The sequence below is a fragment of the Somniosus microcephalus genome, chromosome 2, assembly GCF_052327205.1.
Source record: "Somniosus microcephalus isolate GS21.2 chromosome 2, FLI_Smic_1.0, whole genome shotgun sequence".
Lineage (NCBI taxonomy): Eukaryota > Metazoa > Chordata > Chondrichthyes > Squaliformes > Somniosidae > Somniosus > Somniosus microcephalus.
This window is the reverse complement of record NC_140988.1, coordinates 272,227,891-272,241,493: the sequence shown is the minus strand read 5'-3', so window position 1 is coordinate 272,241,493 and position 13,603 is coordinate 272,227,891. Positions and strand designations below refer to the sequence as shown.

At 44.1% G+C, this 13,603-nt stretch overlaps 1 protein-coding gene across 2 annotated transcripts in view; it reads right to left on the bottom strand.

Moving 5' to 3' along the window:
- The window catches only part of cspg4ba (chondroitin sulfate proteoglycan 4ba), a 186,542-nt gene that overhangs the window by 14,529 nt on the left and 158,410 nt on the right, over window positions 1-13,603 (bottom strand). For both annotated transcript variants that reach the window (XM_085972375.1, XM_085972385.1), the window contains exon 8: window positions 3,993-4,162. In XM_085972375.1, the coding sequence (XP_085828501.1) occupies window positions 3,993-4,162 (170 nt within the window). The remainder of the gene's footprint in view (window positions 1-3,992; window positions 4,163-13,603) is intronic.

Below are 13,603 nucleotides of genomic sequence, written 5' to 3'. Positions count from 1 at the left end.
TTGAATAGTGTCATGGGATCTTTTATGTTTGCTTGAGAGGGCAGACGGGGACCCAACTTATTGGCCTGTATTTTCCGATCCGAGGCTTCCTGCGAGCGGAGGCCTTCGATCTGGAAAAAATCTACGGACTTAACCTGAGGGATCCCGAGGTCCGGACACCTCCGCTCCTGGGCCTCTCCAACTCGAAATGCGCAGGTTGCATGTATCCCAGAGGTTCATGCGGTTCGCAAGCATCCCTGGGATCACGTGGGCCATGGGGAGCCAATCAAAGAAGGGAATCTCCCTTCATATAATTGACAGGTCTATCTGTAAAGTGTATGAATGGAGATTACCCCAAAATGCTGTAAAAACGCTGTAAAACATTAAATATATATATTTTTTTAAATCATATTTTTAAAATTAGTTGAAATTACAATAAATTAAATATTTTAAACAAAAATTTAATATTTTGAAAAAATAATTAGTTTTTTAAGGGGCTAAAAATAAACTTACCTTTTTTAAAGTATTTTAAAATGATAAATGAGTGAAAAAAAAAATTTCTTTTACTTTTTTCAACTCTTATGCTGGTAAAAGCAGGCCTTACGCTTGCTTTTACCAGGCGTAAGATTTGTAAGGGTTTTCTGCGGGCGGAGGTTCACCAGAAAGCGGAACTCTCCGCCCGCAGAGGCCCTTCTCTAGGGCAGGCGTCCGATCTGTCAAGAGCACTCTTGACAGATCGGAAATGCCGGTTTTCAGCGCATGCTCTTGGCATGCCTGAAACCGGCATTTCTGATGTCCCTACGGGTGTGTACACAGCACGTACACACCCGTAGGGATTGGAATATACTGCCCAATGTCTCATCCAAAAGATGTCATCTCCAACAGTGTTGCACTCTCTCATTGCTTACTGGAGTGTCAGCCTGGATTATGTGCTCAAGTCTCTGGAGTGGGTCTTGAGCACAGGATCTTCGGACTCAGACGAGAGTGTTACCAGTGAGCATATTAAAACTGTTCAGCTATTATGCCTTAAATGTGAAAAATTCAATACTGTGATATTATTGGACCTGATCCATCCATGTTTATTTATACAATTCTAGAGGGTTGCTATTTCAGTAACTTTTTTGTCTTCAAATACAATGGGTTATTGAATCTAAAAGTTCCTGAACTTTTGGCCGTAGGTTTAGATTTGGAATAAACTTTTCTAAATCAATTCACTTTACATACACTAATCTTAATCTGTATTAATGGTGGGGACTCTGTTTAGGTCTGACTTTGAAGGGCTGTATCCTGTTATTTGCTTTATATATTAAATCCCTACTAGCTTTGAAATGGAGCAGAAATAAAGGAAGATATTTTATTAAATGCAACTATAGCATTATTATTGTCTCCTACTGTCAGGCAGTTTAAAAATAAAGTTATTTGACTCCACTAGAGATCTCTTTGCTGTTTGGAATGAATACATGAATTGTTAGTAGAATGGTTAATAGTTTTATAGATATAACTTATGGGAAAGTGAATCACGTTAAAACAAAGTGGGAGCAAGGTGCTGACCATCCCACTGATAAATCTGGAATTTGGTCTATCAGGTGTTTGCGTGTTTTAGACATAATGAAGCTCACTTAAGATTTTTCCTTAATTGCATTTCATTAATAGACTCCTATTTGGACTCTACATCACTTATGTTTGTGCCAGAAAGTTTACAACTTTTGGGTGACTGTCTAATCAAATCTATAAAATTACAAAAATATGATTGGGCTTGATGTCATGCAACTCTTCTGTAAATCATCTGACTTTTAGTAGTAGGACTTACCCGGTCAGGCTTATATGTGACTCCAGACCCACAGCAAGGTGGTTGTACTTTAGTACATTCAAAAATTCCAGGGCCCAAGATTTTTTTTAATGTATTCATTCACGGGATGTGGGCGTTGCTGGCAAGGCCGGCATTTATTGCCCATCCCTAATTGCCCTTGAGAAGGTGGTGGTGAGCCGCTTTCTTGAACTGCTGCAGTCTGTGTGGTGAAGGTACTCCCACAGTGCTGACTTTGTTATAGCGGTTTGGTACAACTGAGTGGCTTGCTAGGCCATTTCAGAGGGCAGTTAGAATCATAGATAGAATCATAGAAATTTACAACATGGAAGGAGGCCATTTAGGCCCATTGTGTCCACGCTGGCCAACAAAGAGCTATCCAGCTAAGAGTCAACCACCTTGCTGTGGGTCTGGAGTCACATATAGGCCAGACCGGGTAAAGACGGCAGATTTCCTTCCCTAAAGGACATTAGTGAACCAGTTGAGTTTTTCCGACAGTCCGCTAGTTTCATGGTCACCATTACTGATACTAGCTTTTTAATTCCAGATTTATTTAATTCCCCAGCTGCCACAGTGGGATTTGAACTCACATCATTACAGATTATTAGTCCAGGCCTTTGGATTACTAGTCCAGTAACATAACCACTATGCTACTGTACCCCGATCAAAACATATGACTTGGAAATAGAAATACAAAATCAACTTACATACATACCCAGACTTGAGATGCTACAAATAATCAAGTGGTCTCCATTTTAATTTATGAAGAATTGATCGAATAAAAGTAAGAGAATTATAGCAGGTTGTGCAAATAAACTATTCAATATTGTGTCTTGTCTGTCTGATCCCTCTTTATTTTTGTTGGATATATAGATTCCCCTTTGTCTGGGCTAGAACTAATGGCTGAATATTTCATGAGACTCTTGATGTTGTCTGTATGAATTATTTAAGATGTATTTATAGTACTTAAATCAAATGCAATTGTTCTTTTTCTCCATTTATTTGCTTTACTCTTACTTTTCTGTTTCATTCCTCCAGCATATGTACTTTTTTTTAGAAAAATCAACCTCGAATGATGCTGTGCATAAAAATATTTGTCTAATTACTTATTTGAATACGGTATCATAGATCCATGGTTACAATCAGTATAGAACAGTACATTACCTAAAATGGCTGGAAATCAGGCAAAGGTTAAGGACATTTGTGTAGACAGCTTTTAAGTATAGATATGGGTTATCAAAAACTCTTCAGAGTACTACAGATACAATGCTGGCTGGACAATAGAAATGTAATCTGAGGAAAGGTTCTACAATGTTTTTCTCTGCCTTCCCAAAAGGTAAAATCAAGCAATCCTCACAAATGATAAATTAAGCAAAACATTATTAGGACAATGAATAAAACTTGAAACACATGCATCAATTTCAGTTTGGCACAAGACTCTGGCTGCAGCTACTTTATATTTTTAAACTCCCCAGGGTATAATTTTTGCGGATGTTCTCCCAATTTCCGACAGAAACCCTGGAGAAACAGCATAAACAGCCATTTCTCCAGGGTCTTCACCACAGTTCTGGTGGGAGATTCAGAGAACAATTGCAGAAATTCTACCCCCTTATGTATTGTGACTGGATTTAAAGGGACAGCCAACAAGCCAATATTTTGCTTTTGTCACATGGAGTACATATAAGAATCATTGCTTTTCTGACTAAAATGTGCTTTTAAATATTTTATTTTATGCTTGGAAGGCTTGAATTTGAAAATGTTAATTTTAATTACTGAATATCCAGATCAATTGTCACCTTGGCTCAGTGTAGCACTCCGACCTCTGAATCAGAGGGTCATAGGTCCAAGCCCCACTCCAGGATTGCATACATAATCTAAGATGACTTCAATGCCATCTTTCAGATGAGACCGAGCCCCCACCTGCCTTTGAAGCTTAATGTAAAAGATCCCATGGCACCATCTGAATAGGAGCAGTGGAGTTCTCGTGGCGGCCTGAACTAAACTTCCAAAGTAAAACCCCTGGCTCTGGTGCATGTGTGAATGTCCTGAGGATGTGAAAGGAGCGACGTAAATGTAAGTTCTTTCTTCTTTCAAATTATTCATTATGAGATGTATTATAAAAATGATAATTTTTTTTAATACAAGTTTATTTACTGTTGAGCCTATAGGATGCAGACCAAAAAATGTTACTGAACACAACACTTACCATGCTTTGGGTGAAGTTGGCCACTTCATGTGTCATGTTGTCAGTCTCAACTTTTACCACTCTACCAAGTTTTGGAAGATTAACCAGAGTGTAAATTATGGTTCGGTTTCCTGTGTTGTCATCATTGGTTACAGCTTTCAAATGTTGGGACTTAATAAGTTTAAGCGTCCCTGGGAGAACAAAATTAAGTGAATAAGATTAAAGTTCATCTGTATAACTGGTTGAATTCTGGCTGACCAGATAAAGAATTGAGGAATGGTAGCATATTGGTTATGTTACTGGACTAGTAATCCAGAGGCCTGGACTGACGATCCAGAGACATGAGTTCAAATATCAGTAACGGTGACCATGACACTACTGGATTGTCGTAAAAATCCATCTGGTTCACTAATGTCCTTTAGGGAAGGAAATCTGCTGTCCTTACCTGGTCTGGCCTATACGTGACTCCAGACCTACAGCAATGTGGTTGACTCTTAACTGCCCTCTGAGATGGCCTAGCAAGCCACTCAGTTGTACCAAACCGCTACAAAGAAGTATCACCACACGGACTGCAGCGGTTCAAGGCGGCGGCTCACCAGCACCTTCTCAAGGGCAAGTAAGGATGGGCAATAAATGCAGGCCTTGCCAGCAGAGCCCACATCCCGTGAATGAAAAACAAACAGCTCAGTAGCTCAAGGCACTAAAGCACGAAAGCACCCACCCACTTGGTAATATTTCCTTTTTTTATTTGCACTGAAATCATTAATGTACACCATTAGAATTGAGAGAAATGTTTGCTTTTGGTGTGTGGTGGGGGGAGGAACGGACAGAATTACCATCAAAATACTTGTGGGGCAAAGTCCAGAATTCTGGAAACCAGACACTTGATTAGTTTACAGCATACTTGTTCACAAATGGCACGCAACATCTCATGAAAGGTTGTTCCTCACAAAATTTGGTTAAAATGATGATTTTTGCAAGTCAGAACATTCATGGATATACATGTCCACGCTTCCAATGTACTCATTCAAAACAAACTCGATATCTGAGAAATGGTCATTAGTAGAGTTTTGTTAAAAATACTCAACAAGGCACTGACACGATGGGCCAAATGATTTCTTTCTGTTCTGTATCGTTCCATGATTCTAAGCTTGTATTCTGACAGATGGTATCATAATGTAAACTCCTCTGCACAACAGGCATACAGACACACCTCAATGCTTTAAAAAAAATGTATCTTTCAAGAGAATAGTTTGAGTATAGTGGAACATCACATCACTCTTGGAAACAGGTGGAGAAATATAACCACTGAGGCCTTTTGCAGTGGTAATGGCCACCAGCTTTGCAGCATTTTAGTCACTGTCCAAAATCAGCAACCAGAAGGCTGCAGCACTGATCCCTATCCCTGAATTAAAATTCTTATCCTCTTGTTCAAATCCCTCCATGGCCCACTATCTCCGTGACCTCCTCCAGCTCTACAACCCTCCAATAACTCTACGTTCCTCCAACACTAGCTTCTTATGCATCTACCACTCATTGGCGGCTGTACTTTCAGCCGTTTAGGCCCCAAGTTCTAGAATTACCTACCTAATCTTCATCTCTCTCTCCTCCTTTAAGACGCTCATTAAAACCTACCTCTTTAACCAATCTTTTAGTCACCCGTTCTAATATCTCCTTTGGCTTGGTGTCAATTTTTGAAGTAATCACATTCCTGTGGATATTTTCCTATGTTAAAGGCACTATATAAATGCAAAGTGTTATTTTTATGGTCCTCTGGTCTGTGCTGCTTGCCCCTCTCTGATCAGAGATGGGCTGTGCTCAGGTCTATGGCTAACTTCCTTTGGGCACCTCAAAATGGTCACTTTCCATCTGAAAAATTAGAACCTTTTCTTGTATCTTTGGGAGAAATCTCAAAAATCTTTGGGCAACGTAATGGGAGCAAAGACTTGGCATCATGGATCTCCGCTATCTGTTTTTCTCCTTTGCATCCAGGAACCGAGTGTTCCCCAGGCACATTGGATAGGAAATAAGTCATACAGTTGCATGAACTATTTTGGGGATGGTATCTTTCTTAAAATAATTGAGCAAAATATCACTTACATCATTGCATCACCAATATGTGATACATTTAGACAGGATCTGGCTCTCAACCTGGCTGGCTGCAGCCGAGAAATGGAGATAAAAATGGTAATGAGGTCCTGCCGTTAAATTTGGTTAGACCTGAGGGAATCCCGTTCTTCTGGGTTTGCCCAACTGCAAAATTGCACCCATCGCCCGCCTCCGAGATAAGATCGGGGCTGATGTTTCAGACAAAATTAGTAGATATTAAAGTCTGTGAACTCAGCTACTTCCTGGTTTGACCTTTTTTTTTTACAGACAATTCTGGTAGAAATGGTGAAATTTCTGGGACAGCAGTTTTTGCCCTCATTATCCTGTCAGTTACATATATGCAACATTTTGGGGCAGGCACATGAAATTTAATGTGTCATTTTAGAATGGGTGTAACTCTGGCATATCCGACTTCCAACCCAAATTCTGGGCCCCTACGCCAGAACTACACCATTTATGCACCAAGAACTTTGAAATTCCAGGTCCATACTGTGTTTAATATAGGTAGAGATAGCATATAAGGGTTAAAATTTCAAAAATCCAAAACCCGACCCCAACTTGCCTCCAATTTTTAATGGAGGAGGGTTGGGGGTCGGCGACTAACCTGCTCTCAATGATAATGAGGCTGCTTGCCTCAAATTTTACCTGACTTTTACATTTAATTGCTGCGGGCTGGGTTTCCCAAGGCTCGGAAAACCCGGCAGCTGAAGGGAGGCGAGAGCGTCCAGATCCAGCAAGTAGGTGCTTTTTAAGAGCACTGCTTGTGGGCCAGGAGGAGCAGGAGTGCTCCCCCCAGCCCCCCCATGCTAACCTGCTTCTCTCCCAGCGTTCCAATCTCTCCCCCCGCTGCCACCTCTATGATCTCAAACCCACCTTCACAATCTCACCCTTGACCTCCAATCTCTCCTCCCTCCCCCCCCGGCCTCCACGTTCTCTCCCTCCCTCCTCTTCACTCCCCGGCTGTGGTTTTCCAGTGCAGGCCTCCACACTCGACGGCCAGCCAGCCTCTCAATCTGACTGGCTGGCTGCCGGCCAGCCAGGAAACAAGATTTTTTTTTAACATTAAGTCCTGCATATAAATTCGGCATTACCCGCATTTCTGGGTTTCCTGCCCGCTACGCCCTCACCTCCCTGTAAACATCGGGGCCAGGATGTTACCGGCAGGAGAAGACCTTTGCTCCATCTAGCCCTGAATCCAGTTTGTTGATGAGAACCTGTCTAGTTCAATTATGAAGCCCATTAAGGATTATTGTTCCACCACACGTGCCTGTAATCTGTTCCACATGCTTATCACGATCAAATATTGTATGGAACTTGATACCTTCTGTGCTAACGGAAGAAATATTATAGGCTGGATTTTGTCATTTCCCACCCGCCCAGAGTGGGGGCGGCCAGTAGACCGCGGGAAACCCAGAGTTTACGGTTTTCCCCACACGCTGTGGACCAAGACGCCGCAGGAACAGGTAGGTGCAGGTTCCGGCAAGAGGCGGGGGGGGAAGGGGGCAGTTTCCAAGCCGGAGGGGGGATCCAATCCCCGACCCTGGAGGGTGTGAGATCCCGATCACGACCCTGGGGGCGAGATCGATCCCGGGGGATCTGATCAATCCCCGGGGGTCCGATCGCGACCCCAGGGGCGAGATCGATCCTGGGGGGTCCGATCCCCAACCCTGGCTGCTGGTGGGTGAGCTTGGGGAGCCAGGAGAAAGCACCTCGGCTGCCGTCAGTAAAACTTGTACAGCAGGTTAAAGCAGAGGCTTCAGGGCTTCATTATCATATTTAAAATACCAACCCGTCTCCTGGCACCGGGTTAGCTGCCCGCCCCCCATCTTGCCTGAGTAAAAGGTGAAAATGGGCGGGTTTTAGATTTTTCCAACTTTCATTTCCTCCCCCCCGCCTCCAACCCACCCATGTGAAAATTCCCCCCTGTATGTGGAAAATAAACAGCCATATTGGAAAAAAGTAGGTGTAAGATATTGACTGGGAATTTCCTCGTAGCTGCTCCCTTTCCAGTGTCGTAACTGAGCTGGAAGTGCAGCGGAAACTGCTGCACTTCCAGTGAAGTAACGGGGGGGAAGAGCAGGAGCAACTCTGAGGAATTTCCTGGACTAATCTGTTTTCATTTTATGTCAAATATAAATTATCCAGGACTCTTTCTACACTGATCCAGCAGGCCTTGCAGTTTAAAATCTACACTGCGGCACAAACGTCACAGATGCTGTGGAACTCTCACAGGTCAACTTAATCATTCCACACTGGCAAGAAGTTTTCATCAGCACTGTACAAGATAAAGACTTGATTAAGTAGAGACCATACCCTTCACTGACCACCTGGGAACTAGGAAGTCCCACTCCCTATAGTTTTTACTTGGACTTCTGTTTTTCCTTGGGACAACCCCATTTACTCAATATGGAAGATCAAACCATGACAAATCCATATTTCCCACCAATGCACCCTTCCTGCCCTCCCAAGTTCAGTTCCACCAGAAATGCTCTGAATAATGCAGTCTTTTTTTTTAATGGTTTTTAGAAACTGCTGAACACTCCGATAACAGTGCTATTCTCACAGTTGAGTTAAAAGCCTTTTACTTTGTAGCCCATTTACAGTATCAAGCTACCATCTAGTTAACTGTTGAATTTGCATTGGAAATGTTAAATTTGTTGCCCGTGACTTTGTGGAATCCCAGCTCTGAGTTGCATTACTGCAGGTTATAGATGTAATTCAGTATACAGTAGTACCATTAAAAGAGACGGTAGCAGTAATCAAAGAGCTGAGGCAGCTACCGTTGTGAAATACTGATGGCCACCTACTCATCCATGTACAGGAAAGCAAAGCAGTTTTGCTATCCCTAATGTTTGGGGGAACTGTTGAAGCAAAAAAAAAGTAATGGCAAAACACTACAGATAAGTGGAAGGTGACATGTTTTGGTGCCACCTTTTTAACTCTTCTTGTTGAAGCCACATACAGGACGGTTTTAAAATTAGAAAGGTTAAAAATCAGAATATACAGAACCACTTTTAGAAATTCTGTATTATAATGGAAAGCTGCAATCCTTTCTTCATTGGGTAAGACTCACTTACCAGGTGAATTATTCAGACATATTAATGCAAATTAATTACGAAAGTAATTAAAAGGGGAGACATTTTTTATCACTCAGTTCTACACTCAAGATTTACTTCAATATTTTCTGGGTTATATATAATGGATTCAAGTTTCAGCCTTGGTTAAGTGGTAGCACTCTTGCCTCCGAGTCAGAAGGTCGTGGGTTCAAGCCCCACTCTAGAGACTTTAGCACACAATCTAGGCTGGCATTCTAGTGTAGTACTAAGGGAGTGCAGAACTGCTAAAGGTGCAGTCTTTCGGATGAGACATTAAACCGAGGCTTTAACCCTCTCAGAAAGACATGAAAGATCCCATGGCACTATTTGAAAGATCCCATGGCACTATTTGAAAGATCCCACGGCACTATTTGAAAGATCCCACGGCACTATTTGAAAGATCCCACGGCACTATTTGAAGAGCAGCGAGTTCGTCCAATGTCCTGGCCAACATTTATCCCTCAAGCAACATCACAACTGCAACAATTTGTATTTATATAGCACCTTTCACGTAGTAAAATGTCCCAAGGCGCTTCACAGGAGTATTATATGATAAAAAATTTGACACAGAGCCACATAAGGAGAAATTAGGGCAGATGACCAAAAGCTTGGTCAAAGAGGTAGGTTTTAAGGAGCGTCTTAAAGGAGGAAAGAGAGGTAGAGGGGTGGAGCGGTTTAGGGAGGGAATTCCAGAGCTTAGGGCCTAGGCAGGGCCACCATTGGTTGAGCAATTACAATCAGTGATGTTCAAGAGGGCAGAATTCGAGGAGTGCAGATATCTCAGGGGGTTGTGGGGGTGGAGGAGATTACAGAGATAGGGAGGTGCGAGGCCATGGAGAGATTTGAAAATAAGGATGAGAATTTTGAAACTGAGGCGTTGCTTAACCGGGAGCCAATGTAGGTCAGCGAGCACAATGTAGGTCACGATGGGTGAACAGGACTTGGTGCGAGTTAGGACACGGGCAACCGAGTTTGGACACGGGCAACCGAGTTTGGACACGGGCAGCTGAGTTTTGGATGAGCTCAAATTTGCATAGGGTAGAATGTGGGAGGTCAGCCAGGAGTACGTTGGAATAGTCAAGTCTAGAGGTAACAAAGGCATGGATGAGGGTTTCAGCAGCGGATGAGCTGAGGCAAGGGCAGAGACGGGTGATATTACGGAGGTGGAAATAGGCGGTCTTAGTTATGCCGCGGATATGTGGTCGGAAGCTCAATTCAGGGTCAAATATGACACCAAGGTTGCGAACAGTGTGGTTCAGCCTCAGACAGATGTTAGGGAGAGGGATGGAGTCAGTGTCTAGGGAACGGAGTTTGTGGCGGGGACCGAAAACAATGGCTTCGGTCTTCCCAATATTTAATTGGAGAAAATTTCTGCTCATCCAGAACTGGATATCGGACAGGCAGTCTGACAATTTAGAGACTGTGGAGGGGTCGAGAGAAGTGGTGGTGAAATAAAGCTGGGTGTCGTCAGCGTACATGTGGAAACTAACGCTGTGTTTTCGGATGATGTCACCAAGTGTCAGGATGTAGATGAGAAAGAGGAGGGGGCCAAGGATAGATCCAGAGGTAACAGTGCGGGAGCAGGAAGAAAAGCCATTGCAGGTGATTCTCTGGCTACGATTAGATAAGAATGGAACCAGACGAGTACAGTCCCGCCCAGCTCGATGACCGTGGAGATGCATTGGAGGAGGATGGTGTGGTCAACCATGTCAAAGGCTGCAGAGAGGTCGAGAAGAATGAGGAGGGATAGTTTTCCTTTGTCACAGTCACAAGGGATGTCATTTGTCACTTTGATGAGAGTCGTTTCGGTACTGTGGCAAGGGCGGAAACCTGATTGGAGGGAGTCAAACATGGAGTTGCAGGAAAGATGGGCATGGATTTGGGAGGTGACAACATATTCAAGGACTTGAGAGGAAAGGGAGGTTGGAGATGGGGTGGTAGTTTGCAAGGATGGAGGGGTCAAGGGTTTAATTTTTGAGGAGAGAGGTGATGACAGCCAATTTGAAGGAGGGGGGACAGAACAGTTAACAATATCAGCTAACATGGATCCAGAAAAGGAAGTTGGTCGGTCAGCAGTTTGGTGGGAATAGGGTCATGGGAGCAGGAAGTGGGTCTCATGGACAAGATGAGCATGGAGAGGTCATGAGGAGAGATCAGAAACTGGAGAAAGATGCGAGTTCAGGGCTAGGGCAGGGGGAAAACCTTAGAGAAAGTTTGGCCCGGTGGGCTAGGAGAAGGAAGGGAAGTGGTAGAGGCAGCTGAACGGATGGTCTCAATCTTAGAGACAAAGAAGTCCATGAGCTCCTCATCCTTGTTATCGGAGGTGAGGGTGGAGGAGACAGGGGAGCGGGGCTTAAGAAGACGGTTAGCAGTGGAGAATAGAAGCCAGGGTTTATCTTTGCCTTCCAGAATGATTCTTGTGGTGTATGTAACCTGTTCCACCTTAAGAGAACTACCTTAAGAGATGTACTACTTTCTCTTGGCTGCTGTATACTGTAGTACCGGTGGTGACCACACCGGTATATAAGCGTTGTGTAGTGATTTACTGGGCAGTTCAGCCCTGACCTCCGAATAGTAAAGACCTGTTAAAGTTATTCTTGTGGTCTGTGTCCAGTGATTTATAATAAGCATAACTGGGACACACAGACTTAACAGTGGCGACGAGTCCGATCTTACCCTGCGGCAGTTTTACATCCAAGGCAGCTTCGTCCTCAGAACGGGCGCCGATAAGAGGCATCCACCCTCATCATCCTGCTGAGCACCATCGCATGGGAGGCATCGAGAACCCGGGTTAAAAAGAAAAATTCTGACCACGAAGCCCTCCATCAGCGACAGGCAGTGATCATCCCTTCTACCACGGTGGTGGGTAAGCCGATCAGCGACACGAGCAGAAAGTCGGCCGCGTTGACTGTGGAGTGGGGGAGGGAAAACGGAGGAAAAAGGGCAGAGAACTCGACCACGGCCGGTGAAAAGGGCCGGGCTGCAATTGAGGCCGAGAGGCGCAGCGACTGGGGCAGCTTAAGGCACGAGAGCCGCGGAGAACTCAAACGCAGCCGGTGTAAAGGACCGGGCTGCATGCGGGGCTGAGAGGCGCAACAGCAGGGGAAGCGTGAATGCCCACGGGAACCGCGGGGGAGTAAAAGCAGCGTCGGGGAATTGAGAACCGCTGGGGAGGCGAGAACGGCAGCAGCACGGCAATCGCCATTGCAGCCAGCGGGGGAAGAAGGCAAACGCGGGAATCCGCCATTGTAGTCGGCGGGGGAAGAAGACGAGCGCGGGAAAGACCGCCAAGCGCGGAAGCCGCCATTTTAGTAGGCGGGGGAAGAAGACAAGCCGCCATTTTGAGAAAAAGGAAAATTTAAAAACTTGCAAGAAATGGATTGCCAGAACAAATATGTTCAGACAACGGACCGCAGTTCGTGTCAGAAGAATTCCAGAAATTCATGAAGAAGAATGGGGTGAAACATTATACCTCTGCCCCACATCATCCGGCTACAAACGGGTTGGCCGAGAGATTTGTACAAACGTTCAAAAAAAGCAATAAAGGCCATGAGCGAAGATCAGATTCCACTACAACACAAGGTGGACAAATTCCTACTGGCATATCGAAACGCCACTCATGCAGTGACAAACCAAAGTCCTGCCATGATGTTCTATAACAGGAGGTTGCGGACCAGGTTGGACTTGTTAAAACCAAATGTGCGGAGGGAAGTTGAAAACAAACAGTTCCAGCATATAAATAACAAGACCACTCGGAGTTTCGAAATAGGACAACCAGTGTTAGCCCGGGACTATAAAAACGAGAAATGGCAATCTGGAACAATTCGGGCCAGACAAGGACCCCTGATGTACACGGTAGCTATTGGTGAAAATGTAATACGGCGTCATGCTGACCAACTGGTAGAATCGAGAACAAGGGTCGAACCCAGGGTTACGGCAGAGACAACCATGGAAGAAGTTAGTGAACCTGAAGCATCTACCTCAGAAGTGAATGTACCTGATGATGATGTCCAATCCATAAGAGATCAACTAGATGAGTCACCCCAGCAACGAGAATCAGAGACCCCTGAAAGGCGTTATCCAACTCGAATCAGGAGGCCTCCTCAGAGACTGAATCTTTGAACTGTTTTGCATGAAGTTGTATATATATATATATATCTATATGTTATTATGTTATGTTAAATGGGGATATTACTGTTAAGCTAAAAAGGGAGGATTGTGGTGTATGTAACCTGTTTCACCTTAAGAGAACTACCTTAAGAGATGTACTACTTTCTCTTGGCTGCTGTATACTGTAGTACCGGTGGTGACCACACCGGTATATAAGCGTTGTGTAGTGATTTACTGGGCAGTTCAGCCCTGACCTCCGAATAGTAAAGACCTGTTAAAGTTATTCTTGTGGTCTGTGTCCAGTGATTTATAATAAGC